Raw genomic sequence first — 13,253 nt, 5'->3', positions numbered from 1 at the left:
GTTGTTGTGGATCCCGAAGTTGTTGTGGACATCGAAGGGTTAGGTGTAGTGGACCTGGAAGTTATTGTGGACATAGAAGGGGCAGTGGACCCAGAAGTAGAAGGGACAGTTGTTGTGGACCCAGAAGCTGTGGAACCGGAAGTTGTTGTGGATCCAGAGGTTGTTGTAGATGTAAAAGGGGTTGTAGTTTTTGATATGGAAGCTGTGGAACCAGAAGTTGTTGTGGACATCGAAGGGTTAGGTGTAGTGGACCTGGAAGTTGTTGTGGACATAGAAGGGGCAGTGGACCCAGAAGTAGAAGGGACAGTTGTTGTGGACGCAGAAGCTGTGGAACCGGAAGTTGTGGATCCCAAGGTTGTTGTGGCCATAGAAGGGTTAGTTGCTGTGGACCTGGAAGTTGTTGCAGACATGGAAGAGGCAGTGGACCTGGATGTTGTTGTGGACATGGAACGGGCAGGTGTTGCGGGCCCAGAAGTTGTGGAACTGGAGGTTGTTGTGGATCCGGAGGTTGTTGTGGCCATAAAAGGGGTTGTTGTTGTGGACCCGGAAGCTGTGGAACCAGAAGTTGTTGTGGATCCCGAAGTTGTTGTGGAGATGGAAGCTTTAGTTGTTGTTGACCCGGAAGTTGTTGTGGACATAGAAGGGGCAGTGGAACCAGAAGTTGTTGTGGATCCCGAAGTTGTTGTGGACATCGAAGAGTTAGGTGTAGTGGACCCGGAAGTTGTTGTGGACATAGAAGGGGCAGTGGTCCCAGAAGTTGTTGTGGACATGGAAGGGACAGTTGTTGTGGACCGGGAAGCTGTGGAACCGGAAGTTGTTGTGGATCCCAAGGTTGTTGTGGATATAAAAGGGGTTGTCGACATGGAAGGGACAGTTGTTGTGGAACCAGAAGTTGTGGACCCGGATGTTGCTGTAGACATGGAAGGGGCAGTGGACCCGGAAGTTGTGGTCGACATGGAAGAGGCAGTAGTTGTGAACCCGGAAGCTGTGGAACCAGAAGCTGTTGTGGATCCCGAAGTTGTTGTGGACATCGAAGGGTTAGGTGTAGTGGACCTGGAAGTTATTGTGGACATAGAAGGGGCAGTGGACCCAGAAGTAGAAGGGACAGTTGTTGTGGACCCAGAAGCTGTGGAACCGGAAGTTGTTGTGGATCCAGAGGTTGTTGTGGATGTAAAAGGGGTTGTAGTTTTGGATATGGAAGCTGTGGAACCAGAAGTTGTTGTGGACATCGAAGGGTTAGGTGTAGTGGACCTGGAAGTTGTTGTGGACATAGAAGGGGCAGTGGACCCAGAAGTAGAAGGGACAGTTGTTGTGGACCCAGAAGCTGTGGAACCGGAAGTTGTTGTGGATCCCAAGGTTGTTGTGGCCATAGAAGGGTTAGTTGCTGTGGACCTGGAAGTTGTTGCAGACATGGAAGAGGCAGTGGACCTGGATGTTGTTGTGGACATGGAATGGGCAGGTGTTGCGGGCCCAGAAGTTGTGGAACTGGAGGTTGTTGTGGATCCGGAGGTTGTTGTGGACATAAAAGGGGTTGTTGTTGTGGACCCGGAAGCTGTGGAACCAGAAGTTGTTGTGGATCCCGAAGTTGTTGTGGACATGGAAGCGTTAGTTGTTGTTGACCCGGAGGTTGTTGTGGACATAGAAGGGGCAGTGGAACCAGAAGTTGTTGTGGATCCCGAAGTTGTTGTGGACATCGAAGAGTTAGGTGTAGTGGACCCGGAAGTTGTTGTGGACATAGAAGGGGCAGTGGTCCCAGAAGTTGTTGTGGACATGGAAGGGACAGTTGTTGTGGACCGGGAACCTGTGGAACCGGAAGTTGTTGTGGATCCCAAGGTTGTTGTGGACATAAAAGGGGTTGTCGTTTTGGATACGGAAGCTGTGGAATCAGAAGTTGTTGTGGATCCCGAAGTTTTTGTGGACAAAGAAGGGGCAGTGGACCCAGAAGTTGTTGTGGACATGGAAGGGACAGTTGTTGTGGAATCAGAAGTTGTGGACCCGGAGGTTGTTGTGGACATAGAAGGGGCAGTGGACCAAGAAGTTGTTGTGGACATGGAAGGGACAGTTGTTTTGGAACCAGAAGTTGTGGACCCGGATGTTGCTGTAGACATGGAAGGGGCAGTGGACCCGGAAGTTGTGGTGGACATGGAAGAGGCAGTAGTTGTGAACCCGGAAGTTGTGGAACCGGAAGTTGTTGTGGACCCAGAAGTTGTTGTGGACCGGGAAGCTGTGGAACCGGAAGTTGTTGTGGATCCCAAGGTTGTTGTGGCCATAAAATGGGTTGTCGTTTTGGATACGGAAGCTGTGGAATCAGAAGTTGTTGTGGATCCCGAAGTTTTGGTGGTCAAAGAAGGGGCAGTGGACCCAGAAGTTGTTGTGGACATGGAAGTGACAGTTGTTGTGGAATCAGAAGTTGTGGACCCGGAGGTTGTTGTGGACATAGAAGGGGCAGTGGACCAAGAAGTTGTTGTGGACATGGAAGGGACAGTTGTTTTGGAACCAGAAGTTGTGGACCCGGATGTTGCTGTAGACATGGAAGGGGCAGTGGACCCGGAAGTTGTGGTGGACATGGAAGAGGCAGTAGTTGTGAACCCGGAAGTTGTGGAACCGGAAGTTGTTGTGGACCCGGAAGTTGTTGTGGACATAAATGGGGTTGTAGTTTTGGACACGGAAGCTGTGGAACCAGAAGTTGTTGTGGATCCCGAAGTTGTTGTGGACATCGAAGGGTTAGGTGTAGTGGACCCGGAAGTTGTTGTGGACATAGAAGGGGCAGTGGACCCAGAAGTTGTTGTGGACATGGAAGGGACAGTTTTTGTGGACCGGGAAGCTGTGGAACCGGAAGTTGTTGTGGATCCCAAGGTTGTTGTGGACATAAAAAGGGATGTCGTTTTGGATACGGAAGCTGTGGAATCAGAAGTTGTTGTGGATCCCGAAGTTTTTGTGGACAAAGAAGGGGCAGTGGACCCAGAAGTTGTTGTGGACATGGAAGGGACAGTTGTTGTGGAATCGGAAGTTGAGGACCCGGAGGTTGTTGTTGACATAGAAGGGGCAGTGGACCCAGAAGTTGTTGTGGACATGGAAGGGACAGTTGTTGTGGAACCAGAAGTTGTGGACCCGGACGTTGCTGTAGACATGGAAGGGGCAGTGGACCCGGAAGTTGTGGTCGACATGGAAGGGACAATTGTTGTGGACCCGGAAGCTGTGGAACCGGAAGTTGTTGTGGATCCCAAGGTTTCTGTGGACATAGAAGGGTTAGTTGTTGTGGACCTGGAAGTTCTTGCGGATCCGGAAGTTGTGGACCCGGAAGTTATTGTAGACATGGAAGGGGCAGTGGACCTGGATTTTGTTGTGGACATGGAAAAATAACACATTTGCAAATGGAACGCGGCAACACTTTGCCGGTATACGTTCCGGATGTGTTCAATCCGCCTGTTTTGCATATATTTTGTTCCCAGAATGCATTGTGTGACACAGTTAATGACGTTAAAAGGATGCTAATCCTTACGAGTAATTGTAATTGTAATTTTTTGTTTCGTATTCATATTTGTCGGTCTACGAGTTAATAAAAAAATCAATAATAATAATTTTTTTAAAATTAAAAATGACATCCAAGACGATTCCACGTACAAGTTGCATTGCGCATCTGAGGACTGCTTGTGAAAGTACAAATGTAAATGTTTTAATTGTGGCTGTCTAATTAATTAGTCCGATATTACAATTGTTTATTATTGTTTTATTTTATTTTTTTTTACTTTACAAAATCATCTTGCGGGCCGGATTAAACCCCATTGCGTGCCTTATCCGGCTGGCGGGCCATATGTTTGACACCCCTGCTGTATATAAAGACCGTGAATGGCAAAACACTGTACATGATTTGAAATATATTTATCTATTTATTTATTAGAACAGTAATTTAATTATTCAGCATAAGTAATTTTCCATTACCGAATGTAATTTCAACTGACTGTCTTAACCAGAACAACAATTTATCGGAATCGACCATCTTTGTTGTTTACATTTGCTGTGAATGCTTTGAGGTCGGAATTAGGAGAATCCAAGTGAAATACGTCTGACTTCCCCCTTCCTCGAATGCAGCACAGGATCAGAAATAAATGCGAGTCATTATAGAAAAACATCCTGAAACTGATGATTAACAGTCATATTATCGCGGTTTTAACTTTTATTGGTTGCTATGTCCATTTATAGAAATACGAATGACATTAGAGGCAAGGAACTGGGGGAAATGAAAATAGAGACTTTATGGAGGTTATTTTTGTAGAAATCTCAAAATCGACATTCATACCTGATATGAGCAGAAGCAATACAACAGCTTCTATCCTTCCCATTTCTTCTTCCTGTTCAAAACAAGTTAGATGATGAATTGAATAATCGCTATCTCGTCATCCACTCATCACACATTTCAGTGCCTCCACAAGTTATTGAAATGTGAAATCAAGTGCTGTAACCAATATTCAAGTCAAAGATGTTTAGATAAAAAGATAAAACATTTACTGTGCCACAGTGGTTAAATTGAATCGGAGTAGTTGAGTACCTTTCTTAAGACTTCTTTGGCAAACAGGAATCAAGCCAACAATTTTAGTGTTTGCTCAAAATCCAGGTGCAGAAAGTGAAAACCCTTCCACAGTTTGGCTTTTGGCAAGGTAAATCCTACAGGTAATTGGTGTGTTTGTGCTTATGCACCAAACAACAGTTTAGAGTATTCACACTTTTTGTTTTTTTGTTTTTTTGGAGGGGGTGCTGGGGAGCGCTCCCCATGGGGACGCCATTGTTTTGCTCGATGACTTTAATGCCCACGTGAGCAATGACAGTGAGATCTACCGCCATGACTCGACCCCGGATAAGAAGAAGAAAATGGATGGATGGATGGATGGATGGATGGATGGATGGATGGATGGATGGATGGATGGATGGATGGATGACAAATGCTGAAAGATTTGTCTCTGAATAATTTTGTCACAAAAAAAACATGGCAGCAATTTATGAAATTACTGAAGGCAGACTTTATTTAATTCAAATAAAACGCAAGGCAAGGCAGAAGAAAAAGTCTGTCCCATTCTGAGTGACTTACCTTTTTTGTTGCTGCTGAAGGTGCTTGCCTTACATTGTAGTCTGAAATAGTCTGCTGAAAAGTACAAAACGTGTATCAGAAATGATATTACAAATGTCATTGGTTTGAGAAATAACATGAAACTGTTGTGGGATATGCAACCCTTTGTCTTTCTAAAGTGCCATTTTCCACCTCATGAATTAAAACCCTTATAAACTTCTTTCACATCAGTTTTGTGATATTCGCACAAATCCACATTAAAACTAAAAAGAATCTGCCAAAGAAACAGTCTTGAATTTTTTATTTTTTTTTTAATTCTCTGTATAATTTCAGCACGTACTTACCTTTCAGATGAGTCCGATGATATCTGCCGCACCTGTTGGGATTCTATGCCATTTATATGCCATGTCCGTATTTTTTTTATTTTTTTTTTTGAAGGGATGTGAAACTGGCAGAACTTGTTCTGCCGATGTGCCATTGTGTCCATGTCAAAATGATGCAGAGTGACTCCTTAGGAATCGGACCACCTCTCATACTTGCTGCTTGAAAATTTTCCAGGTTGTATTACATTAAGCTGTATTTTAATTCACATGTACTGGGTGGCCATTAATTACATGAACAGGAGTTAAAAAGTGGTTTTAGATTGTTGTCGTCAACTGAATTGCATCACAACAGTGGTTGTAGGAGTAGAAGTGGTGGTCTGTCATCAATTAATAATTAAATGTAGATGTATCCTGTCTTTAAAGAAAAGTCACAACTGGAATGAATGAGGATCACATACTGTTGGCAAGGCAGTTTAATCATTATTTGGTTTAATTATGGTGACAATGGTGATAGTTATACTATATTTATAAAACATGTCTATCCTATTGTTAATGTTTATGTTTGTAGCTGGAACTAAACAAACTAGGGATGCACGATAATATCAGTGACAGATAAATATCAGCATATTGACCAACTTGACATCAAACAGAGTAACCAGATATTAAAGAAATTAGCCGATAATTATTGGCAAATATCGACCAATTTGACATCATACAGATAAACCTCCTTTATTGGAGAGTTTGCACTATTTTTGTTAATTAATTTTTTTTTTTTTTTGTTAATTACTATTGCGTTGTTGCATGCACTTTCTGTTTACATTTTTGCCCCTGGACCTTCAATAAGTGTTTTCTGTTGGTGTGTTTGTGCTTATGCACCAAACAACAGTTCAGACTACTCACACTTTTTTTTTTCATCTGGTTAGGAAGCCTCATGGACCCTGCCTGGTGAGAATTTTGGGGCCCGTATGTTCCACCAGGAGGAGGCCCCCGTATACTACTAACTTCCCCGGAAGAACTGGATGAAATGGCTGCAGAGAGGGAAGTCTGGGCTTCCCTTGCTCAAGATGCTACCACTATGGCCCGACCCCGGATAAGAGGAATAAAGATGGATGGGTGAAAAATGCTGAATGTTTTGTCTTTGAATGAGTTTTGTAACAAATAAAAAATACATGGCAACAATTTCTGCAGTTCCTGAAGGCAGAATCTAATTCAATAAAACTCAAGGCAAGGCAGAGGAAAAAAAGTCTGTTACATTCTGATTGACTTACTTTTTTGTTGCTGCTGAAGGCACTTGCCTTACATTGGAGTCTGAAATAATCTGTTTAAAAGGGCAAAATCTGGATCCGAAATATTACGAATGTCATTGGTCACAAATCCACATTAAAACAGGAATCTGCGAAACAAACATTTTTGTTTTTTAGTTTATTTAAATGTGTTTCTAAAAGTTATCCTCTGTATAATTTCAGCGCGTTACCTTTCAGATGAGTCTGATGATGTCGCATTCACTGTCGTTAAGTACCTGTGATTATACGCTATTTACATGCCACGTCTTAAGTTTTTAAATTTTATTTTATTTTTTAAGGGATGCGACTGTGGCAGAACTTGTTCTATCGACATGCTATTGTTTCCATGTCAAAATGATGCAGTCTGACCCGTTAGGATTTGGGCCGCCTGTCATCCTTGCTGCTTGACAAATTTCCAGGTTTTGTTACAGTAAGATATATTTCCGAATTGCATGAACAGGATTAACGGTACATTGGTGTTTTTGTTTTATTCCTGTGATTGGCTGGCAACCAGTTCAGGGACAGCTGGGATAGGCTCCAGCACCCCTGCGACCTGAGTGAGAAATAAGCGGTTCGGAAAATTGATTGTTTTATTTTGTCTAATGTCAGATTTCTTCATCTTGGTGAAGTTAGACTACACTGACTTGCTCAGAAATGTATCTGTAATTGTGACATCATTTGAATACAGCCATTGTTTTCATACTTGAGAGAAGATTTTCCAGGTGGTGACAGACAAAATAACAGAGGTAGAGTAGCATCTGTATGGAATGCTGTAAGCACACATTTGGCATGCAATTCACATCTGTATTTTTGTGTTGAAAACAGTTGTATTGTTAAGTATTTTACATACACTTAACACCAAACACTCTCATCAAGTTGTGACATTTTTTTCCTCAGTAAGTACAGCATTAACCTAAATGGGGAAAAAAAGCAAAACCAAAACCTTTGAGACGTGGAAATAATTTGGTAATGTAATCGTAAAACGCTCACCATGAGTGACAGCCGTTTCATTTAACGAAACATTTCAACACTACATACTGTAGTGTATCAGATGCATCATATCAGTTTCATCAAATTATCAAAAATACAAAAGATGAAATTGTAAAAAACAAAACAAAAAAAAACTTTATTTGGACATAATCCATCCATTATCTGAACCGCAATCTAAATGAGTAAGCATATATATACAGTATTGAAAACTGATGACGTCTTGTCCTTTGTGCCGTTTTCCCACTATGATTTCCGTGTTAGATTTTAAATGGTTTTGGCATTTGAACAATTTGCCAGTACAACGTCTCTTGTGATTTGGATTTTATAAACATGATCCAAAATAATTCAAGAGCCATTTGTTAGTCTAATAGCCTAAATAACCAAGTCATTTGTAATTTACTGTAATAATGTGTAAAAAACAAAACAAAAAAAACATACCGTTTCCAAAAAACAAAAAGTGTACCGGTATATTCTCACTCATCTATGTCTGCAATTGTTGGATTGAGGCTACCAAACTCTTATTTTTGTCATTTTTCCCCCCTTTACCTAAACATTACAAAAATGACAATTATGTTATTAGGCTACTGATATGTTGACTAAATGAACAGTTGGCACAACTGTGTTGGATATGCAGTGTATACAGATGACTTTTCGAGGTGAATGATTCTAAAATTTCAATGAAACAACATTGCTGGAGACCAAACACGTAAGTAGAGTTGACAGTCAAGAAGCCAGACATGCAGCTTCCAGAGCACATTAGATTGTACTGGTAGTCTAAATGCGGCCAGTGGATGGAAATCAGGAGGCCATATCAGGAGCAACTTGTCAAGTCAAAGCAAACCTCGGACTAGCATCAGTCGGATCAGCATTATTATGCTAGCGTGGGGGAAAGCCCCTGTGGGGGCCTCCCCGGCCCCGGAAACCTCCCCTGTCTCCGCGGAAGCTTGGTCTGTTTCTTTCCCGACCTCTCTCTCCACCTCTCCCTGCGTTCGGACCACTTCGCCCCCCTCTGGGTGCTCCGCCGCCGCGGTCGGACTTCATCTTCGAAGGCGGCGATTTGGGACGCATTCGCTCTATTTCCTCGGTGCAGCCAGAGAGGTAGGAATCGGGCAAAGCAAAATGTGCGGCGTAGCTCTCTGGGTTGAAGTTGCTGTTGGTGAGAGTGGGACCCACTGTCAGCCAGCCTGTAGGGGGAGACGTCAGACAGTTTGACATTTACCAACCTAACAGAACAAGAAGAGAAACGTCCATAGAAACGTTTGTCACACCAGGCCTGATGGTCGAATCTCGTCCGAAAAGGTGCAACCTCCTACGGCCCAAACAGAAGTGCTCGATGATGTGAAAGATCTCGACGGGCTTCTCCACGTTTCCCATCTCGGGCTCCTCCGTGATGATCAAGTCGATGTCCACATTAGCATGGATGAAGTCGCCATCTCTGCTTCGCCGCACTGTTCCTTTGATTCCCATCAGGCAGTGTTCCTGCAAATAAACCATACACATTAGTTGGTCTACTTTTAAAGTGGCACTTTATATCGTACTCGGAAAATGTTTGTTACGCCCAATACACACTGCCTGCGGAACGGACCCGGTGCATTTTCTGTTCGGCGGCCACACGGACTGCAATTGACCTTACTGTAAACCATGCCTGCATGACCTAGTAAACCAATCAAGACGCAAGACGTCATGTCTGCGACGGCACGTGCGTTTTGCTGTGGACAAACAAAAACAAACCAGCTTCCGGACGTGCATTGCGTGTTCATCCAAAGCCAAGAATAAAAATCAATAACAATGGTTAAACGCTGTAGTCACGACTTGTATAAGGGTGATAGCAGTTATCCCGATTGACTAACCAGCGTCCTGCGGTAGTCACGGCTTGTTTAAGAGAGACACTGTCTGGATTATTCCCTTCCCTAAACCCTCAACAACTACGAAAAAAATGTCTGCGCTGGATCAAACTTTGTGGAAGGACACGCACACAACCAGTCAAATCCCTCCAAAATGACCAGAAAGTACTACGTCTGCACGAAGGCTTTTAGCCAAAGGCTAACGATAGCTCCGGGTAGCTAACCGTCCACGCGGTTGACTTACTATTTACTAGGGGTGTTAAAAAAAAATCGATTCGGCGATATATCGCGATACTACATCGCGTGATTCTCGAATCGATTCAATAATCGGCAGAATCGATTTTTTTTTTTTTTTTTTTTTTTTTTTTAGGATTCACACCTTGAGCATGGAAGAATGTTACATGAATGGAACATTAAGCCTTAATATTTTATTTTAATGCTGTTCAAACATGAAACAGATTACAACCTCTATAAGACTGAAATTTCAGATAAATAAATAATACATTTTCATATAAATCTTACACTCTACAAGCTTACTGATTAGTATTTTCTAAATTTGAATGAAAAAAATCGCAACAATCGACTTATAAATTTGTATCGGGATTAATCGGTATTGAATCGAATCGTGACCTGTGAATCCTGATACGAATCGAATCGTCAGGTACGAGGCAATTCACACCCCTACTATTTACTATAAAATGTCAACAGAACATTGAAACTATGAGTTAATAAATTAACTCTTACCCTGCTTGACGGGAACAATGTCCAAAATTGAGTCGAAGTGAGTGAGGCGACTGTCTTTTCCTGACTTTTGTAGCAGCAAACAGCGATGCGTATTTCCATTTGTTTTTGGGCAAAAATTGCATGATGAGGGAGTGAAGATACCCTTCATTAAAAAAAATAAAGCCCCTTTGCTGGCTTCGAAGAGAAATATGGCACCCTGAAAATACCTGACCGAGAAATCACAAGGAAGATTTAACAACTTCTACATTACTGTGAATGCACATCTGGACCAGTAAATGTCGGAGGGCGCTGCTTGTCGCATTTAGTGGGCGGGGAGGGGCATGCCAGGGTAAGGTCAATTCACATCGCGTGCATTGTGCATCCGGAAATCTGCACCCGCCAGACCACAAGATGGCGGGGGTTCACGTTGGAGAGTTGAGTTCACGCGATAACAACCATGTATCGAGAGTCCTATTTGTAAACAATTGCCACGCTTGCCTGTTGTCACATCGAGATGGTTTTTGGACATTGTTTCTGGGACTGTTACCATGACTCTTCTATCATGGGCAAGTACATTTTGTGTTTAAATAGTGTTATTTTGTCATGTTTAATTCATTCTGACTTCATTTTTCCTAAAAAAACAAACAAAAAAAACAATTAAAATTAATAGCAAGTTTCTATTCCTCTAATTTGTAGTTACTGATTACTATTCGTAAAACAGACTAAGAAGGCTGGTATCGGCCCTGATACCTGGTATTGGTACTTGCCTGTACTAACCTCAGGCCAATTGGATTTTTTTTGTACACTTCATAAATCAAAGCATCATTTTGAAACAGCATTTTATTAACTTGGGTTGTCTCTGAGTTATTAAAATTGTCTTGATGATCTGGAACATTTAAGGGAGATAGTTTTTTTTTTTTTTTCCTTCATTTCTAATTGAATGTCAACTTTCAAAATAAAATTTAAACTGTCATATTACTGTGCTGTACCTTGGTCCTCTGAAAAACTGCTTTCGGGTCCAGCGCCTTTGTCTTGCCTGGGTTATTCTTGTTGGTCTTGATCCAGCAGATGTCTTCGCAGCGCCTGAAGCCCCACTTCCTTAAACACTTCAAACATTGTGTTGAGGGTGAGCGTGACGGACCAAGGTCAAGATTCACGATTCAATACAAAATCATCTAAACACAAACTGTAGGTTTTGATCCTCAAAGGGCGGCATGAAAAAGTTATTGTTCATTGCAGCATTGATGAGTCAGCTGATTTCTGAAGGATGGAGTTTGACCTCCTGACTCAGTCAACAAAAGTCCAAATACTCATATTGCAGTACCTTGTGTGAATAATCAATTAAGCATGGTACACACAAAGTCCACAAAGGCCGGATTTTTGGATGTCTCGAACCGACCCAACTGGTGAACAATCGTGCCGACAATCGTCAACGTTGAACTTATTGAATACTTGAGTGTTTGGTCAACACTTTTAGGACGGCAGAGGCCGTTGTACACACAAATAGAGGAGCATATTGTTGTGTTTGTTGAGGGGCTCTGTGACGTCTCACACAAGTAATTTATCACAAATGACAAGATGTTTCACACATTGAAAAAGTCAACATAAAAATTTAAACATTTTGTGTGTACTCTGATTTAGTATGAATCGCTTCTAAATTGTCTGCAGCTATACCCATTTGGCAACAGTTCTCTAACAATGCAAAACAGAGAGCCTACAGCTTAAGGAAACTTCAGTTTAAAACTTACATCCATCCAATTTCTAGACCGCCAGTCCAACCGTAGCGTTAGTATATCTGGCCCAAATACTCTAACCAAATATTCCTAGGCCGGTCTCTCATTCAATTTTAGAGCCCGTTGTGGCTTGCAAGTCAAAAAATGTGCCCACCCCTGGCTTAGATGAGTGAGTAAGAGGTGGAGTTACCATTCTTCCCAAGTCCAGACCTTCACCCGAGCCACACCAGAGGAAGACGAAGGACCGAAGGGCAGAGATCTCCTCAATCTCCAGCTTCATGATCTATAAACCACAGAACAGGAAATGTATGTAACATTTGTTCTAATTCGGAATGTGATTGAGAATGGACCACCAGGAAGGCTGGTGCCGAGATTTGAACCCAAACCGCAGAACTGTGTGGCAGACACAAAGACACCTGACTGCCATGTGAGTGTTCAAAAATGTGCAGATTAGATAAGATAGTACTGGACAGTTTAGCCAGATGAATGTTCAGTATTTCAAACATGGAGTGGATTAAAACCAGAGCTGATCCAATTAAAATTAGGTACTTCAGACCACATTTAATCTTGAAAATTCAAATTCCGATTTTGAAATTAAATCCTGCCTTTAACGCACATTTGAGCACGTTTTGGCTATTTCAAATCTGGATCAATTTGATCTTGAAAATCAGGAAATTAATCCCACCTCAGGTCAGTTTACACTGTGACTTCATGTATTAGTTTCACATATACTCATATCAATAAATAAGCATCACTTGCATTTCCCGGACTTAATAGTATAAAGATATATTTTTTAATATATTAAACCTCATCATATACAGTTTATTTTAATTTAAGTGAAAAATTCTAAATTCCACAAACATTACCACAAATAAAATCCAAATAATGAAAATAAAGTGCTCAACCCAAACTTGTAGCTGCAACAAAAACTTTTAAGTTTCACACTGCAATCTGTTCCACATTTGCTTTTCCAGTAATTGTATTTTCTAATTCTTGAGTTCTTGCTGAAACATTCCAAGTTTTATTTGTCCCTTGGCAAGGAGAATTTGCTGCTGTGCTTTCTTAGTTTCCTTCTTGAGATGTTTTGGTTGGCATGATCGTTTTTAGCAATTGATAAATTGACCGATGCAAGCCTTGAGGTCTACAGGATACATTTCTCACTCCTGTCTCTCTTCTTGGGGGTGGAATGATCCTAGGGGCAGGATGGGTTTGGAAATCTCAATCCTGAGAGGTTCAGGATTATTCAGAACCAATCCAGAAGAGTTTTGAAATCCCAGGATAGAAAGTGGCAT

At 41.9% G+C, this 13,253-nt stretch overlaps 2 protein-coding genes across 2 annotated transcripts in view; both read right to left on the bottom strand.

Annotated features, from left to right (window-relative positions):
• Positions 1 to 237: 237 nt before the first annotated feature.
• LOC144020275 (uncharacterized) lies at positions 238 to 2,655 on the bottom strand. The gene is made up of 2 exons (XM_077523583.1): positions 391 to 2,655; positions 238 to 325 (listed from the first exon to the last, which is right to left on the bottom strand). The coding sequence occupies exons 1-2, from the start codon at positions 2,640 to 2,642 to the stop codon at positions 238 to 240; spliced, it is 2,340 nt and encodes a 779-aa protein (XP_077379709.1). The 5' UTR covers positions 2,643 to 2,655.
• Positions 2,656 to 7,418: 4,763 nt separating this feature from the next.
• Positions 7,419 to 13,253, bottom strand: part of mettl14 (methyltransferase 14, N6-adenosine-methyltransferase non-catalytic subunit) — an 11,730-nt gene continuing 5,895 nt past the window's right edge. The window contains exons 8-11 of the mRNA XM_077524864.1: positions 12,152 to 12,244; positions 11,218 to 11,334; positions 8,930 to 9,140; positions 7,419 to 8,845 (exon numbers count right to left, since the gene is read on the bottom strand). Of these exons, the coding sequence (XP_077380990.1) occupies positions 8,538 to 8,845; positions 8,930 to 9,140; positions 11,218 to 11,334; positions 12,152 to 12,244 (729 nt within the window). The 3' untranslated portion in view covers positions 7,419 to 8,537. The remainder of the gene's footprint in view (positions 8,846 to 8,929; positions 9,141 to 11,217; positions 11,335 to 12,151; positions 12,245 to 13,253) is intronic.

Source organism: Festucalex cinctus, chromosome 6 (assembly GCF_051991245.1).
Source record: "Festucalex cinctus isolate MCC-2025b chromosome 6, RoL_Fcin_1.0, whole genome shotgun sequence".
Taxonomy (NCBI): domain Eukaryota; kingdom Metazoa; phylum Chordata; class Actinopteri; order Syngnathiformes; family Syngnathidae; genus Festucalex; species Festucalex cinctus.
The sequence above is the reverse complement of the archived record's forward strand: the minus strand, read 5'-3'. Positions and strand labels throughout refer to the sequence as shown.